The 24,639-nt window shown below is 40.6% G+C and overlaps 1 protein-coding gene across 22 annotated transcripts in view; it reads right to left on the bottom strand.

The window, feature by feature from the left end:
- The window catches only part of tns1a (tensin 1a), a 119,984-nt gene that overhangs the window by 70,301 nt on the left and 25,044 nt on the right, over positions 1-24,639 (bottom strand). For 18 of the 22 annotated variants that reach the window (XM_078933322.1, XM_023964928.2, XM_023964932.2 and 15 more), the window contains 2 exons: positions 20,729-20,843; positions 14,909-14,946 (listed from right to left, as the gene is read on the bottom strand). In XM_078933322.1, coding sequence (XP_078789448.1) covers positions 14,909-14,946; positions 20,729-20,843 — 153 coding nt within the window. Of the gene's footprint in view, positions 1-3,436; positions 3,802-14,908; positions 14,947-20,728; positions 20,846-24,639 lie in introns of those variants that run through there. The other 4 variants (XM_078933382.1, XM_078933387.1, XM_078933319.1 and 1 more) reach the window with 3 other exon arrangements.

Genomic DNA, 24,639 nt, shown 5'->3' with positions numbered 1-24,639 from the left:
TTTTACTTGAAAAGGAACTGTATTACAAATTAATTTGATAACTCCTCTTGCATCAGAGGAGAATGGGGCTGTGAAGACACTGCCTTGCCATCTTCTTTTAATACTTTTCAAATCTTTATCAAGAAGAGGAGTTTCTTGTAGAAATACCACCTGACCACCCATATCTTTTATTCTGTTCATGACTTGTTTCACTTTGTTTAGATTTTGAAGACCTATGCAGTTCCAAGAAACAAAATTAAGTTTTACTTCTTTTGTTAAATTCAACTAGGACATACATATTAACTTCCACCTTTTTTGAACATATAGAGAGGCACCAAAAACCCTGGATGCTAGAACATGCATCAAAACAAACCTCCTTTCCCTTTGTTTAAGTAACCCCCCACCTAAAAGTCGTCACCCGTTATCGCCTTTGACCGTTCCACACCTGCGAGGATCGGTCACTCCACTCACCATCGTCTTTATTCCAACACTGGTGCCATCTTGTGTAGTAACACTCCATATTCTACTCTGAAGGTGTATCTAACAGATTTATTCACCGCTTATTTTTCAAGTATCGTTCACATGAATTCCCTCCTCCCGTTTAACTGTTGCCACAAACTTTAATTGTACCAGATATTACTTACTTATTCACATATTGTGAGTTTATATTTACGCGGTGTCTTCCTGGATCTTCTGTGCTTCAGCTGAAGTTTTGAAGGTGTGGGTGCGATCTTTGTAGGTTACCAGCAGTTTTGGAGGATGAATCAGCCCATGCCGAATGCCCCGGCTGCGCCGCCCCCGGCTCACCGGGTCAAACTGCTTCCTCAGCTGGTGAAGTCCCGTGGCTAAATCCGGAGAATATCGCACCTGTTTTCCTTTTTGTTGAATGTCTTTGCAGGTTTTTGCTGCCAACACGACCGCTTGCTTCTCCCTGTAGTCGGGGAACTTCATTATTAATGTTCTCGGTGGTGCCCCAGGTTCCCTCGCCGGTCCGACCCGGTGTGCTCGCTCAATGTTCACCGTTGTATCTCACGCCTGCATATTTAATGCCTCCGGGATCCACTTCTCCGGGAATGTGCACGGGTCATCTCCCTCGGTCCCCTCCGGCAGCCTGACCAGCCTCAGATTTTTCAGTCAGGATCTGGATTCCAAGTCCAGGAGTTTGTCTTCCATAACTCTTTGTTTGGATTCCAGTGCGCTCACTTTAGCCTGTATGCTAGCAACATCATCTTCTGCACGTGGGCTAATCCACTTGCGACATTCGTTCAGTAAACTCACTCATTTCTTTTTTTATGTCTCCTATTGCGTGCCCCATTCCATCAAAACGAGTTGTGAACTCATCTTTCATAGCTCCAATGGCAGCCAGGATCTCATCAGCTTTGGATCTCTCCAGCTCCGGGTTCCGTTCTCCTTTACCTTGTTCAGCCATGTTGTCAGCCTCGTTAGCTCTTTGGGATCTGCTCCGAATTTGAAAGTTCGTCAGCTTTGACTGGTTGTTGGTATCCGGTGTTGATTTGTTACCCCTCTGCATTCCTTTTGTGTTCTCAAACCCCTTTAACTTCTGGGGTTTTGGGGGAAACTGGAGTGTTTTAGCAGGATTAAAGTGTTGAGATAGCAGAGCAGTGAGGAATGCGTCTGTTCAGGTTGCCGGAAGTATCGACAGTGTTCTTTTTTAAGAACGAAAAAGAAGAAGAAGTGCCAACCATTTGAAATGCAAAATCAATAGTAGCCATTTGTGCCCGGCCATATTTGTCAGATTTGCACCGCTTAGACGTTTCGCACCAAGCCTCCTCCAACTTTGAGTACATGCGCCACACCCGTTTCACTGAAAACAGGTTTGAGAGAATCTGTCAAACGTTTCAAACATTCAACATGACACCACATACTTGTATTAAGGCACCTGCAAAGAAGAAAGGAAAAACCTAAAAAAGATTTTGTATAAGCAAAAACGTTTTTAAAAATATATTGCGGAGCAGGAATAGTTATTCTGACAAATATAATGACTGACCAATAGCTGTTTATTTCTCAATAGAGGTCTGTGGGATTTTAGCATCCTGGAGCCAGCGGGTACTTCCTATTTACAACATTGCAGGGGAGGGGTCACTCAGTCCAGTTTTCTTATACGGTCAAAGCTTTAAATCTATCGAACAACCACTACGAATATAACTCTTTACAACTCTGAAAGAATCATTAACTGACAAGAACGAGTGGTTACTTCTCCTCTAAATGCTTCAGACAAAGTCCGCCATAAAATACACCAGGTCGTTTCCAGACACATCCATTGCGGCAGATCCCAGTCGCAGTTTCAGATTTGCGTCCAACAAAGGCATGGTCAACATTTCCTCTCAAAACCCAACATGCCGGAGTTTGGTTTGAGGTAAAGAGGAGCTTCATAAAGCGAACACCAAAGAGGCCAAAGCTATTTGACTGTGGTCATGCCACAGGGAATGAGATTTGGCTTGGCCGGCTCAACCCCAACCCCCCTTGGTAGCTCGTCAAGTGATTGTGCTGGACCAGGAAATGATGAGTATCAGATGTGTGATTGTGGTTCACGTTGGATCCGGGTTGCAAACCTTGAAAATCTGAAAACCCGCCTTACAGTTTCAAGCATGAAGATTGGATTTTACCAAAGGTTAGGTCAACATTTGGTGGAGGTTTTAGACCAAAACGCATCTGATTCGGGAAATCTTTGGTTTTCCTTTTGGCGGTTGAACAGAAACTTCCGATTTGCTACAGTGCAGAAGGTTGTTTTCCTCATTACTCCATAGAGACAGAGTTCCGGTTTAATCAAGAGTGGTTGCGTCATGGCTTCTATTCAACTGACCGCTAACATCTCAAAAGGGGAGAGGAGCTGTGCTCACTCCCATAACTTTTCCCAAATCGCCAGTCTGTCACTTATTGACAGAAATGGGTCAGCTTTTATTGAATGCCACCCTCCGTGATCCCAGTTGCTCACATAACACTCAGAGGTGGCCAATGGACTGACCACACACTCTAGTTTTCCCAATCGTCTTTACCCTCTTCTTGACTACAGTTGAGGAGAAGCGTGGGAAAAAGTTAAGGCAAGGCAAAGAAACATTAAATCGTCTCCTCCTCCAGCTGCTCAACCATACTTCTTGTAAGGTTTCTACTAAGAGAGAAAACACGTGTTTGCCTGCTGTGTTGACCAGTTGTTCCCACTGTCTCACCACCACAAATCACCACTCGGCGGGTCATGAAAGGCTCGAGCAGAAACTTAAATGAACTCTCCCTTTCTTACTCCCATGGGAGCCACTTTCTCATGAGCGTTTGGCAGGAAAGCAGACACTCTGACCATCCAGGGTAAGGCAGAAAGAACCTCCCAAAATCAAAATCTTTTTCAGTTCAAAAAACCCCAAAAGAGAACATATTGACTTGACAATGAACAACCAATACAGGCTGTTTTCTTCCATTCACTGTGTTAAGAATCTGTTCTTACCTGTACATCAGGGCGACTTTTTCCCCTCACTCCTCTGCTGTTTTCTTCCTTTTTACCTCTGCATTGTCCCTGTCTTCACACTTCCCTGACAAGAAAAGTTGCTCCAAACACTGATAACCTTCCCCGCCCTCTTCTCACTCAAAACAACAACAGTATTCCCGAACGCATGCCAGAGAGCTTCTGAGCTTGATTCTGTGTACATGTGTGCATGTCTGCACAGCCTGTGGACCGGACCAGGAAGCTCTCTTTTAAAAATGCTGGCTCCAGATCCTCCTGACAGCTGCCAAGAAATTTCCAAACATGCTATATAAGGCCAAGAGAGTGGCTTGGGGCTCCTTATGATTCCGGTGCTCAAATGAGAGAGCAAAAGACATTCGGGGGCAGACGGTAACCGTATCTGTCTTTATTCCTCCCACTGCTCGGTCTGTCTATTTTCTTTTTCTCCTCCCTCCTTTTTCCCTCTCAGCCCTCTCTGTAGCTGTTGACACAAGCCTGGCGTGGATATTGAGAGGGAGAGTGGGCAGGGCAGGCAGAAGAACTTCTGATCTTGTGTCATATTTGTCTGTGACGAGCTAATTTCACAGGAAAACACTTTTTCAAGAGTTTGTTCTAGAAAATTTGCTGTTTGGGATGAAAACCATTTCATTTCAAGATGTCCTGGCTTCAATCCACCAAAACAGGCCCGTATGATGATACTACCACCAACTAAAAAATGCCTATAGGACTTTTCTCTAAGTAATTTTCAATCTAAAACACCTTTTTATTTAAAATTCCGGACATTAAGTTTGCGTCTCTTAGCTTTAATATTTTGTCCACTTGTTCCATGTTCTGACACCGGATCCAGCGGGTAGCTACACCGCTAAAGATGAGCTTTAGCTGCTATTTTTGTTAGAACTGAGTGACTTTTCCAAAAACAAGGCTGAAAGTGTGGCTAAATTAAGGTACCACCATTCTTTTCAAAGTGTCTTTAATAGAATTAAATAAACAGAAAGAAAAAAGTATTTTACGATCTTTCACATTCCTAACTATTCAGTGTTTTATTAGGGACTGCATAGATGAATACAGAGCTGATATCCTGGAGATGGTAAACCTTTATAGATCAGTGAAAATGGATAAATTCCCACAGCACACCTGACCATATCATAAAAACACTGATCTATAGTGTCTTATATGTATATGGAGTCGGATGTTCGACTGTTTTGTCATGGGTTATGAACAAGAAATAGTCACGGTAATGTTTGTTTTAGCGGTATCAGTAAGTGTTTTTATGTCTTGCAAACAAAGTTGGGAGTTAAAGTTTTTGTTAACACACTAATGTGGGTAACGTGTAGCATGTTACAAATAAGTTCTACAGTTACTGTGAACGCACAAAGTCCTACTCACGGCCTCATCAATTACTGTCTGGGTTAGTGCACCTTATATATGACATAAGTTTGAAAATCTGGAAAACATGTTTTGTAAAAGTGGCAAGCTGAACGCATTATGTACAGGACACACGTCACGGAAGAGATTGATTGACAATGGTCTACAGCCAATCAGGATGCAAAAGATAGCCCTGAAGAAAAATTGATACATTTGTTTTAATAGCACGCAAAATTGCCCTAAAAAATGCACGAAAGGTGAACTGTGGTAGAGCTCCAGACCACTTTATGCTGTTGTGTAAATTACAAGATAAAGTCTCTATATTGTCATCATTTCTTTATGCTATGGTTACCTACTTAGCAAGATCAAAACTATACAAAGACTACCTCCAACTTTCACAGCTAGGACACATTTGGAGAAAAATATTTGTCCACCGCCCGTGGGGGTTTGAGTTTTTTGGGATAAACCCAGCTCTTGACCTCCAGATGAGAACTGAGGGAAATTGGGACATCAGTCATCCGCTAGCACTCGGTTATTAGACGGTCTTAGCCATTTTTCTGCCAACACTATATCCCAACTCCTGTGCTGCATCTATGCCTGCTGAAGGGTGTTGCCATGGAAACCCGCCGTGATGGCTCTTTGATGTGACGTTTCTGCTCTGGGGAAACAGACTTGCTTCTGTTACGGACTGCTGAGGAATGAGGAGGCTTGGCCTCACGCTGGAGAGTGTGCGCGTGAGAATGCCTCCCTCAGGTTTTTCACTCGGACGTGGACGGGTGCTTTTCTTTTTCCATGCCAAACATTCTTGAGCACTCCTTAACCTTGCATTTGCTTTTTACCTTTTTGGGGAGATAGAGCAAATAAAATGATAGAAAGATAAAAATTTGTAGACAATACACCTATGAAAGCCTCATGGGGGGGCTAAAAAAAGGGGTTTGAGGCAAAAAGTGCACCTGTTGTTCTTGAAATGTCATACGCTGTTCTACGCTAACAGCGGTACGACATGCCTAAATAAACTTTATGCAATCCTATAATATGGATGGATACAGTTTGGATGCATCTGATGCTGACCCAGTACTTCTGAAACATTCCGGTGCCTAAAATAGACTTGAACTGGTGTTTCAAAAATATAAAAACAACATGACAAATTTTTCCATTTCTGATGAAAATCTTGTTTTTGGTGTTTTTAACGTGTTCTTGTGTCATTTTTTTTCATGATGGAGGATGTATATAAGGAATATTAAGTATTTTGTCATTCAAATCGTGAATCTGGAGCAGACGAAAAGAAATGCATTTGAAAAAAAACATTTTTGTTATGTAGAAAATACACTGGGCGGGCCACAGGCTCCCTGCTCCGCCTGATTTTCCTCATCTGTGCTGGCATCAGGCTCAAAACTGTACGATTGGATGGCTCCGATACTGCTCGCCATTTCTGTAGCACGGGTAACGTTAGGTTGCACAATGGCCGTAAAATAGCGGCAGAGCACATAAACAGAGAGTCAATTCAAATATTACATACCATGTCTGATACAAACCTCCAAAATTTGCATTTTTTTATAGTAACGGTAGTACCGTTTAAGTTGGTACCGATTTGACACCAATTTTCAGTACCTATCCCTATCCTTATGTCTAAGCTACTGAACACCTCTCAGGTGAACACCTGGGACGTTTAGAGCCATAAACTACCAGAAATCCAAGCACATTTATTATTTTTGACCAACCAAGCCAGTTCACTGGTGCCAAAAGTGGAAGAAAGCATGAGATCTACAGCGGGGAAAATAAGTATTGAACACGTCAACATTTCTCTCAAAAAATTTCTAATCGAGCTATTGACATGAAATTTTCACCAGATGTCGGCATCAAACCAAGTAATGCACACATAGATAGAAATCCAAACATTAATGTCCATAAATGAAGTTATGTGTAATAAAGTGAAATGGCACAGGGAATAAGTATTGAACACGCTTACTGAAATTTATTTAATACTTAGTGCAAAAACCGTTGTTGGTGATTACAGCCTCAAGACGCCTCCTGCATGGAGAAACCAGTCGAATACATTGCTCAGGTGGGATTTTGGCCCATTCATCCACACAAACTGCCTTCAAATCTTCAAGGTTCAGGGGGTCTCTTCTGTGAACCCGGATCTTCAGTTCTTTCCAAAGATTTTCAATTGGATTCAAGTCTGGTGATTGACTGGGCCATTCTAGCAGCTTTATTTTCTTTTTCTTCAACCAGTTGAGTGTTACCTTGGCTGTGTACTTGGCACCCTCTTTTCATCTTCAGCAGCCTGGCAGATGACAGCAGATTCTGATCAAGAATGTCTCGATACTTTTCTCCAGTCATTATTCCTTCAATGATATGAAGTCTACCAGTACCACATGCTGAAAAAACCGCCCCACGCCATGATGCTTCCACCTCCAAACTTGACTGTTGGTATGGTGTTTTGGGGGTGATGTGCGGTGCCATTTTTCCTCCAAACATGTTGTGTCTTATGACATCCGAAGAGTTCAATTTTGGTCTCATCTGACCAGAGTATCTTCTCCCAGAATGTCATGGGTTTATCCAAATGTTGTGTCGCAAACTCCAAACGAGCTTCAACATGCTTCTTCTTCAAAAATGGAGTCTTGCATGGTGTGCGTGCATGGAGGCCATGGCAGTTGAGTGCATTACTTATTGTTTTCTTTGAAACAATGGTACCTGCTGATTCCAGGTCTTTCTGAAGCTCTCCACGAGTGGTCCTGGGCTGTTGGAGAAACCCTCTGATGATTGTTCTGACTCCTCTGTCTGAAATCTTGCGAGGAGCACCTGGCCGTGGCAGGTTTATGGTAATGCCGTGTTCTTTCCACTTCCGGATGTTGGCCCCAATGGTACTCACTGGGACTTTCAGAAGTTTAGAAATGCGCCTGTAACCAATGCCTTCAGTGTGTTTTGCAACACCCATCATGCAACGCTTCTTGTCTAACACCTTTGGTGAGAAACCTTTTTAAAAGGCATCAATCAGGACTATACCAGCTGATATTACTAATAGGGGGCAGGTTAACCTTCTGAATACTGACAAACTCCAGCTGCTTTCTTGGCTTGCCAGACCTTTTTACCCCTCCTTTTCTTCATGTGTTCAATACTTATTCCCTGTGCCATTTCACTTTATTACACATAACTTCATTTATGGACATAAATGTTTGGATTTCTTTCTATGTGTGCATTACTTGGGTTGATGCCGACATCTGGTGAAAATTTCGTGTCAATAGCTCGATTAGAAATGTGTTTTTTGAGAGAAATGTTGACGTGTTCAATACTTATTTTCCCTGCTGTATAAGGCGTGAGTCTGATTGTATGATTTTTGAGGCAAATCGCGGATAAAGCCAGGGGCACGTCTAGAAAAATAACCAATGCAAGCCAACCCCACAATCTCATTGGACACACGATGGGGAGACGTCTGCAGATTTTTTTGTTGCATATGTGACTGTAGCAAAAGAGTGATGTAAATATGACGCTGGGTGGGTCCTAAGCTCCTTGCAAGCAGGACAGAGAGCTCTCAGAAAGAGGGAGGGGAAGGGGGGTGGGAGTTGCTCTGTGCTAACAGTACCGCCCACAATGATCTCCCGCCGCCCTGCAGAAACTAAGTCCTGAATACGACACGTGTTTAGATTTCGGCTAAAAACAGCAAAATCGTATTTAAAAGACCACCAGGAACTCTTTGAAAATAGATCAAAAGATGATCAGAGTAAACAGAAAACATCTTTTCATGTGTTGTTGCTCGACTCTATTGGTGCACAGAACTACAAATTTGCATTTGTTTCATTAAAAATCATTACGAAGTCAACAACGCCTCCTAAATTTAGTGTGATATACATGATACTTGCTCATTGTTTTCTTCCTATATCTACAGAATAACCTGCAGACAGACTGCCTTTAAGGAGAAAAATTCTCCTCAAGAATTGCAGATTTTCACACTTTTTACTCCTTGAGTCTTCTTTTTAAGAAGTGGTAAATCGGAGTTTTGTCAGTTCTTTTAACGGATGACAGTTGCTACCACTGACCCATAGAAGCGTCATTCGCTAGGTGCTCCTGGCCTCTCTGCATGAACATCCCGATCTCATGTAATGCACTTTTAAGAAGCCAGTCGTTTGCCAAAGGGTTTTAATTAAATACTTCTCCCAGTTTTCACACATGAAAGGCTGTGGATTAAAAGGTTAGGATGCCACGGTTAAGAAACCTAAACCTCAGAAACCTTTGACCTCACAGTTAGCGCCGAAGAGGCTCCGTTTAGCTCCAGTCTGGCTGAGCGGCGTGTGGATTTCGCCTAATTTTACGACAGCAAATGGTTGTATTCTGTGGGAAAGCTTTTCGATTACCAGGAGGTTTGACGGGGCACAGACTTGCTGTTAAAAAAAAAAAAAGTTTCGGTTTCCTATGTGCTTTTATCGTGTTTGGATTGCAGGCTACGGGAGATGAAACGGGTCTGTCTGAATTCCCTCGCAAGGGTGATATCCTTTGGATTTCCTTGCGCACGACAAAGGAGCTATTAGATCTTCCAAGAATAGAAAAGTGGTACGTGCCTGGGTTCCCAGATTCGCTTACAGATCTGCAGCTCAGAGCAAAGGAAGCATGAGGATACCTTAAAGGGAGATTCAGGACTGTTTTATCCTTTACAGAACCCATAAATAGTTAATTTTTTTATATGCCTTTTTGTTCATTTTTGTTTCTAATGCTCAGAAAAGGGAAATTGTCCAGCTAAATGTTTTCATGTCGGGCCCAAACTTTGCCAAATTGCAAATTCCAAATTCAAACTTGCATCTATCTTTCATTAAAAGTTCCACAAACAAATTTGTCTTGCGGCTGAGTTGGGAAGTTGTCGTGCCGCTTTTTTTTAAATCGCTAAAAGAAATAAAAACCCCAACATCCCCAGAATCAGGCTTAAAACGCAAAAAATCCCTTCGCTGTTGCTGTTTACATGATAAATAATCAAACCCTTCATGCTTTCGCTCCTCTCATCCAACGCCTTCCTTTCATTCCTCCGTTCCCGTACCTTCCCCTGCCAGACCTCACTTCTATTTTCCAACCCGCCGGCCCCTCAAACACTACAAACCGCTGCATCGGCATTCCAGGAGACTTCTCCAAGACATGGCAGGAATAAATTACAAGGAATGATGAGGCCGTGTTTTTATTTTTTTCTTTCTCTCTTTTTTTTTTTTTTTATAAGAATGTGAGATAGAACAGGGAGCTGACTGATGCTGTGCAAGAGCAACACAAATGAGCACAAGCAGACTGATGGCATGCTGCTGGGCGGATCTGTTTGCATATTTCTACTGTCACGGTGCCAAAGGGAAACCAGTTAGAGGTAGAGGCCTGATCTACTGTACATGGGAACCTGACCAAATCAAGCATGTAATTTTTTTTATGTTTTTTGATGACTACCAGTTCTGCTTTGAATCAGCTAATTTATGAAGTACAGGTTTTCTACACATAAAGAAATGAAGTTATTTTGATCGAGATGTTTAATCCAGTCCTGGTAATCCTAATAAAACCAGGTTAAAGTAGTTTTCAGGCCATAAGAAGCTCCCAAAGACCGCGTTTTTTTCAAATTTTTAATATGCTCTTCTTCTAACAATGGAAAGAAAAGCTGAGTATTTCTTTCTTCAAATGTGAATCGGGAGCACACGAAAAGATGCCGTAGGAAAAAGAGCTTTTTTGTGATGCTCTGAGCTCTTACAAATTGGGAGGGGAACGGGGGATTTTTTGTGCCATTACTTCCAGCGAAACACTCCCTCCTAGGGAGTGTTGTGCGCTCAAAAAAATTACTCTGCACTTGAAACTGGAAAATACGTGCAATTAAAACCATTTTCTCTCTCTTTTTCGCTTGAAACAGAGCGCGGCACCGCGTTACAAATGTGCCACAAAAGCCGGCCAATCTCTGACGTGGATGTGGTCTGTGGCGACCCCTGACGGAATGTGCCAAAAGGCGATGAAATTACATCGATGTCGGATAGGGCTGCACGGTGTGAAGAAAACTCGTCATACGCGATATTAGTGATCAATATTGCGATGACGTCATAACTAGCGGTACATGAACAAATAGTAAAACAACCAACAACATAATTTCCATTTCACTGAAACAGTTTTAAAACTACACTCCAAATGACCTTCGTCTGCATAGGAGGCAAACATCAAACAAAGAAAAGCTCCATCCGATTGGTCAACAGCATGAAGGGGTGCATCTGATTGGTCAAATGCATTAATTTATTTATATGATTCGTTAAATACTTCAAGCTGCCGTAAGATTGTTTTAGCACATTTAAGGTAACCATTTATTGGAATTTTCGCTGTCTTGCGATATGTTGTGCAGGCCTGATGTCGGAGTATAAGAACATCCGAACAATAATCATTTCTTTCCAAGACCGATTTGACCAATTATTTGGGGGTTTTTTTGGAGGATGATTTGACGATTGTTGTACAAGAGTTGTGTAAAAGTCACACAAAGTGTCTAGCACGTTCAGAATGCAAAAAAAATGTAAAAAATTGTTGCCTATGTCCTTGAACTGCAATTGACTCATTTTACCAACTACAAAAAAAAACATGAACAATAAAAATGAAAAAACAAATTAAACAAAAACTTTTAACTGTAATGTGACATTTGTTCCAAACAAGAAGATCTGGCACTGTTAAACCATGTCATTTTATGTGATCCGCAAGAGAATAAAAGTTTTTCATTTCTTAAATAAAAAATATAAATTGGTGTGTAATTATTCCTATTTAGGGGGAATCGGACTTGAAATATCGGATCGGGCAACTTTATATTAAGACTTAAACACTGTCCATATGACCTAACCTACCAGAATTAAATTTAAAAGGATTTATGTTAGAGTAACAAGCAAACATATGTTTTCTATGCAACTATAATTTTCACTTTAAAAAGTTAAAATAAATAAATAATTACTTATTTAACATTAAGGAGTAATTAAATTTATCTTTCATTACATTTAGTTACATGTATAAGTTTTATCTGGCCCCTTTGAGGACAGCCACTATGCTGATGTGGCCCTCGGTGAAAATGACTTTGACACCCCTGATTTATTTATATTCAGATTTATTTTAAACTTATTCAAATAAAGATTTTAACTCTAACTTATATTGAGTATTTATATTTATTTACAATAAGCATTATTCCTTTAACCCTTTAACACCTGAGCCGTCTCCGGCGACAGAAGAAAATCCAAAAACGCACACTCTCTCAACTACAGTAACTCTTTAACGGTTAACACAATCAACGTCATTCCAATGGATTCTTCCAATAAACGTCCGCTTTATGTATGGATTGAAGGCCGCTTTACTGCGTGATGGTCATCTTATTTACGTTGTTTGCGTAAGCACATCACTACCGTAAAGTTTTTTCTTTTCAGCGCAAAATGGCTTTGATTTCAGAATCCGCTGAAATTACGTTATTCCTGAAAACGGTTCAAGAGCTACGGTAGTGCAAAAAACGCTGACACTGATACTAAATTCAAAAGGACTAAAAGGATTGACCTAGAACAAATGTTTTTTTTATTTTTATTATGACTTTAAAGTTGTACATTTACGAGAAAAAAAAGTCATAACTGTTAAACTACAACTTTAAATCTCGTAAATCTACGAGAAAAAAGTCGTGAATATATAAAACATGAATGAATTGTAAAACAAATGAGCTTCCATATATTTGTTATGTTATCAAAAACCATTTTTTCTTGTAAATTTACGACTTTAAATCTCACAATTTTACTTTTTTTCTGTTTGTTTTGGTGGCCCTAAAACTGTGTCGAATAACCCAACACTTTAGTGTAATTTCTTTCTTTTAATTGTAAATTGTAATTGAATAAAACTGTAAGCTTATCTCAATAGCTAAACCTTTACTTTTGTCAGCCTGTAATTAAAAACATTCACAAATAAAAAAGTTGAATTCACAGTTTTTAAAAAGTGAGCTTTTTTTCTGTGGGGAGTAAACATACCCCAAAAGAATCTTTTTTTATTTTTGTAAACTTTCCACGTCCTGCAGTCTGAAGTGATTACTAAACATTGATGAGCTGCAGTAATAAAAACTCACAGTTTTGGCAGAAGGATGCACAGCATCACCCAAACAAGCCAAACACAGAAACCTTCCAGTACTACTGTTTTCATCCAGTTGTACCGCATCATAGGTAACCAAACTGATCCTGTTTTTAGCCCCCCCCCCAATCAAACACACACACACAAAACAAAAAGAATGAAGAAGTTTTAAAATTCGATTAAAATGTCTTGCTTTTAGGAGAAGAAAGGAAAACTTTCCACGCTCTTCGAATTTATTATATGGGTAATTCCGGAGAGCGTGGTATTTATCAAGATTTAGCAGATTGGACCACATAAATCCTCTTGTTGATCGCACTGAAGGTTTCAGAGATTTTTTTATGCAGACTTGAGAGAATTTTTTTGGGGGGGAAAACCTCTAATGGATAAGATGAATGGGGGTACGAATCGCGCCAAATCAAACTAAAGAAGGAAGACGAGGAGAGAAGTTCAAGCATTTCTCTCCATCAACTGAAACCACTAAAAGCAGCCTTTCCTCTGTCATTCGTTTCTCCGCTCATTCCTTTTTATTTGCTATTTTCCCGCACCCCCCTTCCTTCTTTTCTTCCTTCTATCGCAGATTTTTTGAGGGTGACCTGCAGGGCCCTGGATTACTTTGCTTTGAAAGCCGTCTGGGAATTGGAATAGCACTGAAAACACACAACGTCCCGGGATTCGGTAACAGGCAAACGGATGAGTCGCCACATAATTATTAATCAAGCCGGCTTTGGATTACATCATATTGCAATGCGGCAGAAAAACCGCTTCTGCTGAGCGATGCAAGCCTCTTTGCTCGGACACCTTCTAGTATGCGGACTTCATCAACTTCTGGTTTCTCTTGTAGTTTCCGAGGCAACAAAAACGATTAAAGTCAGTGGAGCATTCAGGAAAAAAAAAAAAAAAAAAGGGGTTGCAGCATAGCTCCTAAAAAAGTGGCCAATACGGATAAAAATCTACCAAACACAACTTTTAGTTTGGCTAAAACTTGCTAAATAAGACTTTGAGAGACTTTTGAGAAGGCTTTTCTTGGGGTTATCCAAGTTCAGAAAATGTTAAAACCGCATTTCCTGCACTACAGGGCGCCCCATCTATAAATGGCCTGTTTTTTGCTTATGTCATATTTAAGGCTCACCAAACTAACCAAAAGGCACCAAAAAAGAGACATACAGAGTAAGAGATAAATCTTCCAGATTATATTGACTGTGTTCACAGTAACTCTATGTCCGAATTCCTTCCCTACTCACCATACAGTCCACTATATAGTGCGTTTGCCATTTTGCAGTGCTGTCTGAATGTACAATTCCAAAATCAAGTGCTCTATAAATTTCCCAGAAGTCTCTGCAAAAAACCAGTGTGCATTAATGCTCACTAGATTGGCGAATATAGACCACAATGCATTGCGTCTGAACAATTTCTGCCCCAAAAATGTATGTAACCCTTGTGCTATCCTAGGCACTTTAACATTGGGATTTTGGGTCATCTAGACCCACTAGACAGTGCTCTGAACCTTTTTTCTTCAATGATTTGTGAACCTCACTGGTGTCCATGGATTACATGAAATCTTTCCACCTTTATCCACCTTTGTCATGGTAGAGAGAACACGTCAATGTAAGACTGGGGTCATCTAAGATAGCACAAGGGTTAAATGTATTTTTTTGATAAACCATCAATGTTTTTTATCTTCAGAAGACAGTTGATTCAGAAATGATAGTCACAAAAAGCTCATATCAAGTAGATCTTAACTTCATGAAATTGATGACATCATATTCACCGATTAAAAAAAATAAAAAAAGTGGTGAACAAGTGGTGTCCAACTTGCTGTCAAGATCCAGGGCACTAGATAGTCCCACACTATATCGTTTTTTAGTAGTTAAGGATAAGGGTTGGAATTCGGACATATTCTTTGTTTGCCCTCACTCTGTTTTTGTGCCCTTAAGCATTGCCCTTAGGGTGCCAGTGACACACATGTATACATTCCAAATAAAGTATATAAAGTTGTCTCAAGCTCAAGATCCAGCACGTTCCATGTCTTACCTTCACTTCACATTTCTTATGACAGGACAGCTTGCAGGCTGAAATTAAAAAAAAAAAGAAGCATTAAATACTGAGTTAAGAACCAAAACTTAAAACCTGACTATGTGTCTGTCAATGAAGAGAAAACACCAGGACGTTCCTGCTCACATTGAGTGCAAAATAAAGACATCAAAAATCAGTTTTCTGCATAAATCAACACTTAGAGGCCAGCTTTAACCCTGCTGTGATACTGCCCCCAAGTGGACAAAACAAGAATACATCAGGATCTGAACTTTAGATTCAATATTGGAATATAGCAACAAGAAACCAAGCATAAATGTAGACACTTTTTGCAGACTTTTTTTCTATTATAAAGGCTAGAACTTTAAGGTGGCTATTTTAAATGGGTCTTCTTGGCTTTGATATCAGCAGTTTGAATTGTTGCCTTCACTCAAAGTCTGTGTGAGCAGCACTCAAAGTTTTCTCTCTTGTTCTTGTGTAAGAAGATTGTGTTTAGTGACAGGCTGTAGTCACATGACTTCAGTTTGGACACGAGTGTAATGAGAAAAGAATATATGTCCTTTTATTCATTTTTTTACATTACACTATAAAAGGTATATGACATGTAGTAGCTTCCTTGAAGGCCCAGAGTGCTTTACAGTCACAGTCATGCACACACTCATTCACATACTGATGTCGGCTCCACTGCTGAACGCTGGCACCAGCCTATGACCACCAGGGGAAATGTGGGGCTAAGTGTCTTGCCGAAGGACACTTCATCAACACATGGGGCGGGCAAGGCGGGAACCAAACCTGTGATCTTCCAATCGAGGGTCGGCCGCTCTAACTACGCACCATGGCCACCCGTGATGTCTTTGGTTTGTGTTCCCTTATTTTGAACTTGCTTCAAATGGGAAGTGCGCATTTACGCCCTAACAGCACTCAAATATGGAATGTCACACTTATGATGTCACGCAAACCAAATGGTTAATTGTTATTGGTTTAAAAATAAATATTTTATTCCAGGGAGATTTTTTCTCTTAGGGGGAGGGGTCGTTTGCCGTAATCATTGGACATCAATGATGAGACATTTTTTTATTGTGTTAGGTTTGTAACTCAATTGTGTATGATAATTTGTAAAAGTCCTGGAGCGTAAACTCCAAACCATTACCCTACCACCACCGTGTTTCATAAAGGATTATGAAAACCAAAGAAAATGTGTGGTAAAGATTTTTTTAGACTTTTTTTTCTTCTTACTAGTCTAAGATGTCTTTCTCCTGGACTTTATTTTTGATTCATATATGACCAATCTTTTTCTTTTCTTTTGTTTTTATAAATTTATAACTTTTTAAAATCTTATCACCTTTTTACTCCTAAAATCAGAAAAATCTCCTTTAACCGTTGCACGATCTCAACCTTCTGTTTATGGGTCAAATATTGTGCACCTCATGGAGCCCCAAAATAAAGTAACTTTGTTGATTTCTAAATCTAAACTCTGTTGTGCTTGATTAAACAACCTGTTACCTATCAATTCAACTCAATTGAATCCTTTTTATCAAACGTTTTTGCTACACATCGCAAAAAGATGAACATTATTGCACACGTTTTCCCAACAAACAAACTGTCTTCTTTTACACATCAAAGGTTTATTATCGCTACTATATAAATGTGAAGTTATTAGTTCTGAATTACTTATATTACAATGGAGAAAACATCGTTCAACAATCTGGAATTTCTTTGTCAACAGTTTATTCTTTTTTCTTTTTTACTTTTTTTTTCTAGGAAGTGAATTATAAAAGAAGTGGCACCTGAGGGTGCCGCCTCAGGTGGATTTGGTGTGTGTCTAAATGGGTCAAAAATGACCTATAAGACAATCTTTTCATCCTAGCTGTGTGCAGCCCACATGTGAACAAAAATAAAGTGTCAATATATCAATATAGGATGGGTTAAGGTATTCTTTCTACAACTAAACATGGTAGTGGGTCCTTTTTTATCCGCAAGACAACACAGGGTTTAAAAATGAGCATTTCTGCTGTGACAGTTCTTGAAAGACTTGTTAGGGAGTTGTTGGTTTTATTATTTCCTGAAAGTCATAACCAATTTCTGCCCCACCAACAGAATAAGTCTAAGCTCCCAGTAAGTTCCCGTGACTTTCTCATTTTGCTGGCCGTAACACAAAACCCTTTTATACTGCCAACTTTCCTGCATTATGCATGAGAACAGAAGCGATTCAGGAGGCCTCGGCAGGTTAAGGGACACTGTATCTTCTAGCAGCACTTAATCAACTCTGCGTTTATGGACTTTGTTGGTTAGAAGCTTGAACATTGAAAATCAGCCGCTTTATGAAACCATGACGATTGTGAACAAAAGTCGTGAACAAAAGTATAAACCAACACTTGTTTTCCGCTCCCGTTTGTCATGAGATGAGCTCAAAGATCTGAAACATTTTCTTCAAAATAACCATTTCCCTTAAATATTGCTCACATATCTGTCTAACACTGTGATAGTGAGATAATCCATCCCACCTCTCAGATGTGCCATGTCAAGATGCTGGGACCGTGTGATTATAGCACAGGTGTGCCTTACACTGACCACAATAAAAGGCCACTCTCAAACGGGCTTTTTGTATCTGGTGTGACCACCATTTGCCTCTTGCTGTGCAACACATAGAGTTGATCAGGCTGTTGGATTGTGGACTTCGGCTAGGCAAAGTTGCTGGATGTTGGCCTAGCATCGTCTGGTTAGAATGCAGGCCATGCAAGGACTGCAGCTTCCAAGAATTGTTTACGCATCGTTGCAACATGGGGGTGTGCATTATCATGCTGCAACATGAGGTGATGTTCTTGAATATACGACACAACAGTGGGCTTTAGGTATCTCTATGTATTCAAAATGCCATCAATAAAAGGCACTTGAGTTCTTACTCCATAACATATGCTTGGCCATACCATTACCCCACCGCCATTATGGGTTAGGGTTAGGCTATTCAACAAACTGATCAAACTCTATCTGTTGCGCTGCATGAGGCGAATGATGGTAACACCAGAAATGTACCAGATGTTTTTAGTTCACAGACCCCCCAATAGAACACAACTGCACCTTTCAGAGTGGCCTTATATTGTGGCCAATCTAAGGCACACCTGTGGAATAGTCACACTGTCCAATCAGCATCATGATATGGCGCACCTGTGAAGTGAGGCTGCCTTTCTATTTTTGTTCTGTGTATATGAGAACTGGACTGAGTGGCCCTTATGCTCCAAACAGGAAGTACTCCAAGAAGCCAAAATCCCATAGTCTTTTAATGAGAAATAAACAGCTATTTCTCAGTCATTCCATTTGCCAGAAAGACCATTCTTGTTCTGCTATTTATTTTGATAATCCTAACTGTTTTTATGATTATTGTTTTTTTTTTTTTTTTTCTAGTGCAAGTATTCAAGTTAGAAACTTACCAATCAGAAGCCTCAATAAAAATATGTGGTCTCACGTTTAACGTTTGACAAATTTTGTCAAGCTCACTCCCGATTGGCGAGAGCGGTTGCCACAGAAACGACGACTCAGACGCATTCAGACGTCATCTGGCTCCAACATGGTGGCGTCTCTTGCACGAAACAATGCAGCTGAGTTAATTCTATTTCGTTTGAAGCCGAAGGTAAGCTATTTTCTGTGGCGCCCAGTTCTTATATAGTATTGTTTGCAACAAATGGCATGTTTTCACAATGAATATAAAGAAATTCCAGAAAGATATCTTAAAAGTCTACAAAAGGTCTTGGATGAAGTGTAAAAATCCAAATTCTTTATTGACAAAGACACATGTTTCCTGTTTCTGCTTATTCAATCTGTGTCTGTTGGATTTTGGCTCGGGCCATGCTGTGTTTTAACGCCACTGACTAAAACACAAAAGAGGCATGAAGGCAAAAAGTGATTATCTTGAATGCCTTCTCTACCCCACTTTCTTCCTCTTCTGCCTGCCTCTGCACCTCCACCCCTTAGCCCATTTTCTCTCTTTTCCCCCCTTATCTAGGCTAATGCAGCAGCAGCAGCCATGCTAATTTTAACACTAAATCCTCAGCCAAAGCCCTACACAAGCTTGCTCTTCCACTGCCGGGCACTCTCCGTGTTTGTCATCTCCGCCCGGGCTGAAGTCGCCGCCTTTGTACTGCTGTTCAAAAAGGAAAATAAAAGTGTGTAAAACCAGAAAAAAGGGACGGAAGAGGAAAGAAACAGAGGCAGTGTGAGTCTGTAGACATTCAATTCCCTGTGACTTTTTTTCCTGGAGCAACAATAAAACCTTTTGGTTCTTATAAAATTAAGGGGAAAAAAACATGTGACAGGACCATAAGGGAGGGAATGGATTTAAGGCAACCTGAAGCAACACCTAGCCAAAGAATATTGTGTAGGAGTACTAAAGAGGGATGAACTTCCTTGGTTATTAAACACCACAAAGTTTTAGGCAAGACTGTGACTATGCATAAAGGTAGACTGACTGCATGGTTGCAAGACCCATTGGCCTATCTAAATCCCCCTTGGTTGGTTGTGTCAACAAAAGTTTGGCTTTCCAAAAATGAGCAAGCAGGCGCAAACGAGTGAGACAATTGTTGAAATGAATCCAATTAGTGAAGCTAATTAATGAACAAGCCTTAGTCACATGACCCTTCATGGGGGCGTTGACGTTGGGTTGTCCAGCTCCGTGGAGGGAAGTAGACGGGAGCAGCAACATGTTAAGGGAAGCACAGCCCCTTTAAGACTCATATATCTCAAGGGAGGTCATGAAAAATTAAATCTACTGTTATCATGCGTGTGGTAAGTGTACAATGAAGTATTAGGATAATGAGTCTACCCTTACGCCACACTCTAGTCGTTAGTAAGGTGCACAAACTCAACATGCACAAATACAATATGCAACGGGGTGTGTACGTAAAAAGTAAGATGGCCACAGGATACCTAAACACATATTGTCTCATTTCCTAAATTCTATCAATCAGGCTATGCGTACAGAGCACACGATTATCACTCAAACAGCAGATAAATACGCGTACCAACTTTTTGGTTTTTGCCAAGCACCGCTAGCTCTGCAGAGAAATTGGGTGTGTGTGTTAGCCTTGGGGGCGGTGCCAGCAGCACTGACTTTTACTGGAAGGGGCTGTTCTCACTGGCCTAGATCAGTTTGCGAGGACCCGCTTGTTTTCTTGTGTTGGGTGGGGCTGGTGCTCAGAGCACACATTTTTTGAGGAATACTGCGTTAATGGATCAAAACACCGCTTTGGGGTTTCTTTTTGTGAGGGATGAACATTATAATAAACTTAAAAGCTCAAGAAAATAGATTTTGCATGGTATAGACCCTTTAAACAAGTTCTTGCCAATCCTATTTTTTTTCACAATGTTTTGTCTGTAGTGCACGTTATTCAAGTTACAAACTAGCCAATAAGATGCAAAAGGTTTGATTACCACTTGCGGTCAAGTGGTAGGGGTGTCGACATCCAACTAGCTCACTCCTGGTTGGTGAGTGTGGTTGCCAAAGAAACATTGACTTGGACCAATCACTGCTTGTATTTGTTGTCTGGCACTAACATCGTGGAAAAAAGGTGATTGAATTGACTTTATTTTCTTGGGGTCGAAAGTAAGGGCATTTTCTACGGGTTATGTCACACTCACTTGCTCCAGTTCTCACAAACAGTCAATGCTTGCAATTTGGCTAGCCTCTTCGGACTGCTTTGATTGATTAAAGCCGCTTTTATCTCATGTTGCTGCACAACTGGAGTCAAGCTGTGTTTTACTATAAGTCTACTAAGTGTTCTAGCCAGACTATACCAAACATTAACACCAACATGTCCAGTCACTCACCTTTGCAGATGAGACCCTCCTTAGTGATGGCCTGCTTACATATGTCACAACTCTTGGCCTTCTTGAAAGGTTTCAGCTTGAAGGTGTGAGTGTGAACGCCCTCCAGCTCGTCAGGCTGCGGGGGGAAGACAAATACATGTTCATCAGCAAAACTAAAGCCAACAGGTCCAAAGCCAAGGAAAACAGTTTTATATAATGTATTCTGCTGCTAAGCTGTTTTCTAACATGATTCCAGTCTTAAGCTGAAAAAAAAAAAAAAAGATTACATCAGGTGTTAAAACATGCCAGCACAGACCTGCCCACCAGCAGAGAATGTTTTCACTTTGAAGCCTTATAATTAAATGACTAATTAAAGATAGATGGAAAGCTTGACTTGAGCTGCTAGCCACAAAAACTCTAGTAATGAAACAGAACCCCTTTTCATTGCACACTGTGTACATTTTTATTGCAGCAATCAAATATACTAAAAGGGTAATGATAATAATAATAATAATACTACATTCAAGCGCCTAAGGTCACTGTACAAGGTTGAAATATAAGGAAAAACCAGAATAAAGCATCAATAAGAAATTAACAAAGTAAAAAATCAATCAGAAATAATAAAGCGGTATAGAAAAAGACATAATAAAACAAAACAGAAAAAACAGGATAGAACACAACAGACTAAATGAAGTGTTAATTTAATGGATTAACTGTATGATTGTTTGAAGAGATAAGTTTTGAGTTTGGATTTGAACAGTGGCAGAGAGTCAGTATGATGATGAAGGTGGCGTTTGCAGTTGGAGTATCTGAATGCTGTTAGGTGAGATGAGGGTAATAGTAAAGATTTATCTAATTTATTCCTGATATTCAGGGCTATTTATAAGATGTTTTGACTGTCACTCAAGGCCGGGTTGAAGAGTGTAACTATTGAACCAGATTTTTAGTTTTAAGCTTAGTACACATTGCTCTCGGCAACCTGGATTCAAGCAACCTCTTCCAATGAAAGGTCTATATTAATTTCACATTCACTTCTAAATTCAAAACAATCGGAATGCAAGTTTTGAAGACCCCCTTTGGGCCCCACAGACAAAATGTGTGGCCATTGATTGCGCATTGCCACACACCAGTCAGGGACTCCGATTCATAAGTGACACAATCAAACCCACCAAACTCAGTGCGTAGCTGGTTTATCTGGTAAACCCAGACACTGTGACAAACCGGAAGACTTCTGCGCTTCTTTTTTATTTGTTTAATTTTATATATATATATATATATATATTTTAAACTTGTCCTGTCCAACTGAGCTGAGCAAATAGATAAAAGCTGAAGGCTTCTTGTGTTGGACACATTTTACTGTTACAACAGGGGGTTGTGAATCTTCTGACACACAAGAAGTATATTTGAATAAACCCCTTTTGTAATTTAGGCTGAACTTTATTTATATTGATTATATTTGCATCCGTTTTTTGTTGGACCGGACGGAAAAAAAAGAAAAAGGAAAAGACGGAGGGATGTTAAAGAGGAGGTGGGTAGGGTAAAAAGAGAGGGAGAAAAAAATGGTAGTTAAGGAAAGAGGTGGATGATTATAGAAGGGGGGGGGGGTTAAAATCATAAAGCAGCAAGCAACAAGTAGCTGGAAGTTTATAGTCATTTCTGTCGGGTGTAAATGTTAGTTTAAAGGGGGCGGGGCCTGTCCACACACACTCGAATGTTAGACACCTACCTTTTGGGTTCAAAAATGTCCACATAACAACATGTCAACATGTACACAATACAACTACAGTTCACACACACATACTTATGCATACAAAACATCATATGTAAGGCATTTCATTCCATCACGTATATTGGAGCAGGTAAGCTGGCACCTGTGCTCAATTAAAGGTTTATGTTCTGCTGAGGTGGATGATGGTATGATATAAAAAAGAGGGACAGTGGACCGTCATCCCCCACACCAAGAACCCCACCGAAGCAGCAGTGCTAGCCAGGAAACCTCCCCAGCACCCGCAACGTATAGCACAGGGGTCGGCATACGGCGGCTCCGGAGCCACACGCGGCTCTTTCAAACCTGTGCTGCGGCTCTCTGTGGTTTCGTAAAATAACTATCATGTTCTAAGATTGTCGTGGTGCCTTCCAAACTTCAAACTTTATTGATTTGTATAGGGCCTTTTATTTTGATGAAAACACAAAGCGCTTTACATAAAAGCAGATAAAATCTGAAAATTATTTAAAACAGAAAAAACAGGACAATCACACACAGATGAGACCCCTCCCTCCACCCGCCCGGTTCCCCCAGTAGAACCCTGGACAAAAACGAAGAACTGCAGCATAAAGAAAAGGTCTGGCTTGGTACTGCTGTGAGGAAACGATATAATGGGGATCCATTAATTCCAAGGCCCAGCCCGACCGTGGGGGTCATTACCACAGTGCCCACCCAACGCAGAGCAGCCTAGGGCCCACTCTACAGCTATTAGACCACAGAGCGGGACCCCAGCCAACCCAATGAGAACGAGCACTGCAGCAACAGCACCCCCTACAGGCGGAGCCGGTAGTGCCCCAGAACAATGGATCCCCAAGAGGAAACACTGGATTATGAAACATCAGAATAAACTGAAGTCATACTAAAGTCATGTGAAAGCCAGTCTAAAAAGGTGGGTCTTCAGCCTTTTTTCAAAAACCTCTACAGACTCTGCGGCCCTGAGGTTCTCCGGCAGGCTGTTCCACAGGTGAGGACCGTAATGGGGGAACGAGGCCTCACCGTGTGTTTTGGTCCTCACTTTGGGAACAACTAAGAGACCAGTGCCAGAGGCCTCATACTTTAAAATAACATAATTTAAATAAGAAGGCCCAAGACCATTAAAACATTTATAAACCATCACAAGAATCTTAAAATCAATTCTGAAACGCACAGGGAGCCAATGCTGCGATTTTAAAATGGGTGTAATGTGTTCCCGCCCCCTGGTCCTTGTCAAAACTCAGGCCGCTGAGTTCTGTAGAAGATGTAAGTTTGAAAGCAACATTTTTTTGTTAACCAGGGAGCAGGGCATTACAATAATCTAAACGACTAAAAATAAAAGCATGAATCAGCACCTCTGTAATGGCAAGAGAGAGGAATGGGCGGATTATGGCAATGTTTTTAAGATGATAAAATCCTGGTTTCACAACGTTTCTGATGTGAGGCATAAAACTCAGCTAAGAGTCAAAAAGTATGCCCAGGTTTCTCACACATTGAGAAGGTTTAAAATTCCTAAGTTTGTAAAAAATTCCCCTCTCTCTTATTTTCAGGAGCAATGATCAAAACTTCAGTTTTGTCCTGGTTGAGCTGCAAGAAGTTTTCTGCTATCCACAACTTTTCATCTAAAATTCATTTTAAAAGAGTGCTAAGAGGTTCAAGGTCATCAGCAGACACAGCGATGTAAAGCTGTGTATCATCAGCATAGCTGTGAAAGTCAACGCCATGTCTCCTGATAACATCCCCAAGAGCCAACATATATACATTAAAATGTTTTGGACCCAAAACTGACCCCTAAGGAAACCCCACAACTTATTTCATGTATTCTTGAGGACTGAGTATCCATACTTACAAAAAAATGTCGATCTGTGAGATAAGAGTGAAACCAGTTAAGAGCAGTTCCTCAGTTCCTGAGTGGCCAACCCGACTCCTAAGTCTGTCTAACAAAACATGGTGATCTACCGTATCGGCAGCACTAAGATCCAGCAGCACCAGAACAGAAAGTTTCTGCGAGTCGTAAGTATTTCTGAGATCATTTAAAGTTTTTACAAGAGCTGTCTCAGTACTGTGATTTGTCCTAAAACCAGATTGACATTTTTCAAGAACATTGTGTTCATTTAAAAAAATCATGCAATTAAGTAAAAACAGGTTTTTCAATAATTTTACCAAAAATTGGTAAGTTGGATTCAGGTCTGTA

Source organism: Oryzias latipes, chromosome 2, assembly GCF_053564925.1.
Source record: "Oryzias latipes strain Hd-rR chromosome 2, Olatipes_Hd-rR_3.1".
Lineage (NCBI taxonomy): Eukaryota > Metazoa > Chordata > Actinopteri > Beloniformes > Adrianichthyidae > Oryzias > Oryzias latipes.
Note: the sequence above shows the minus strand (reverse complement) of the source record. Positions and strands in the feature narration are given on the sequence as shown.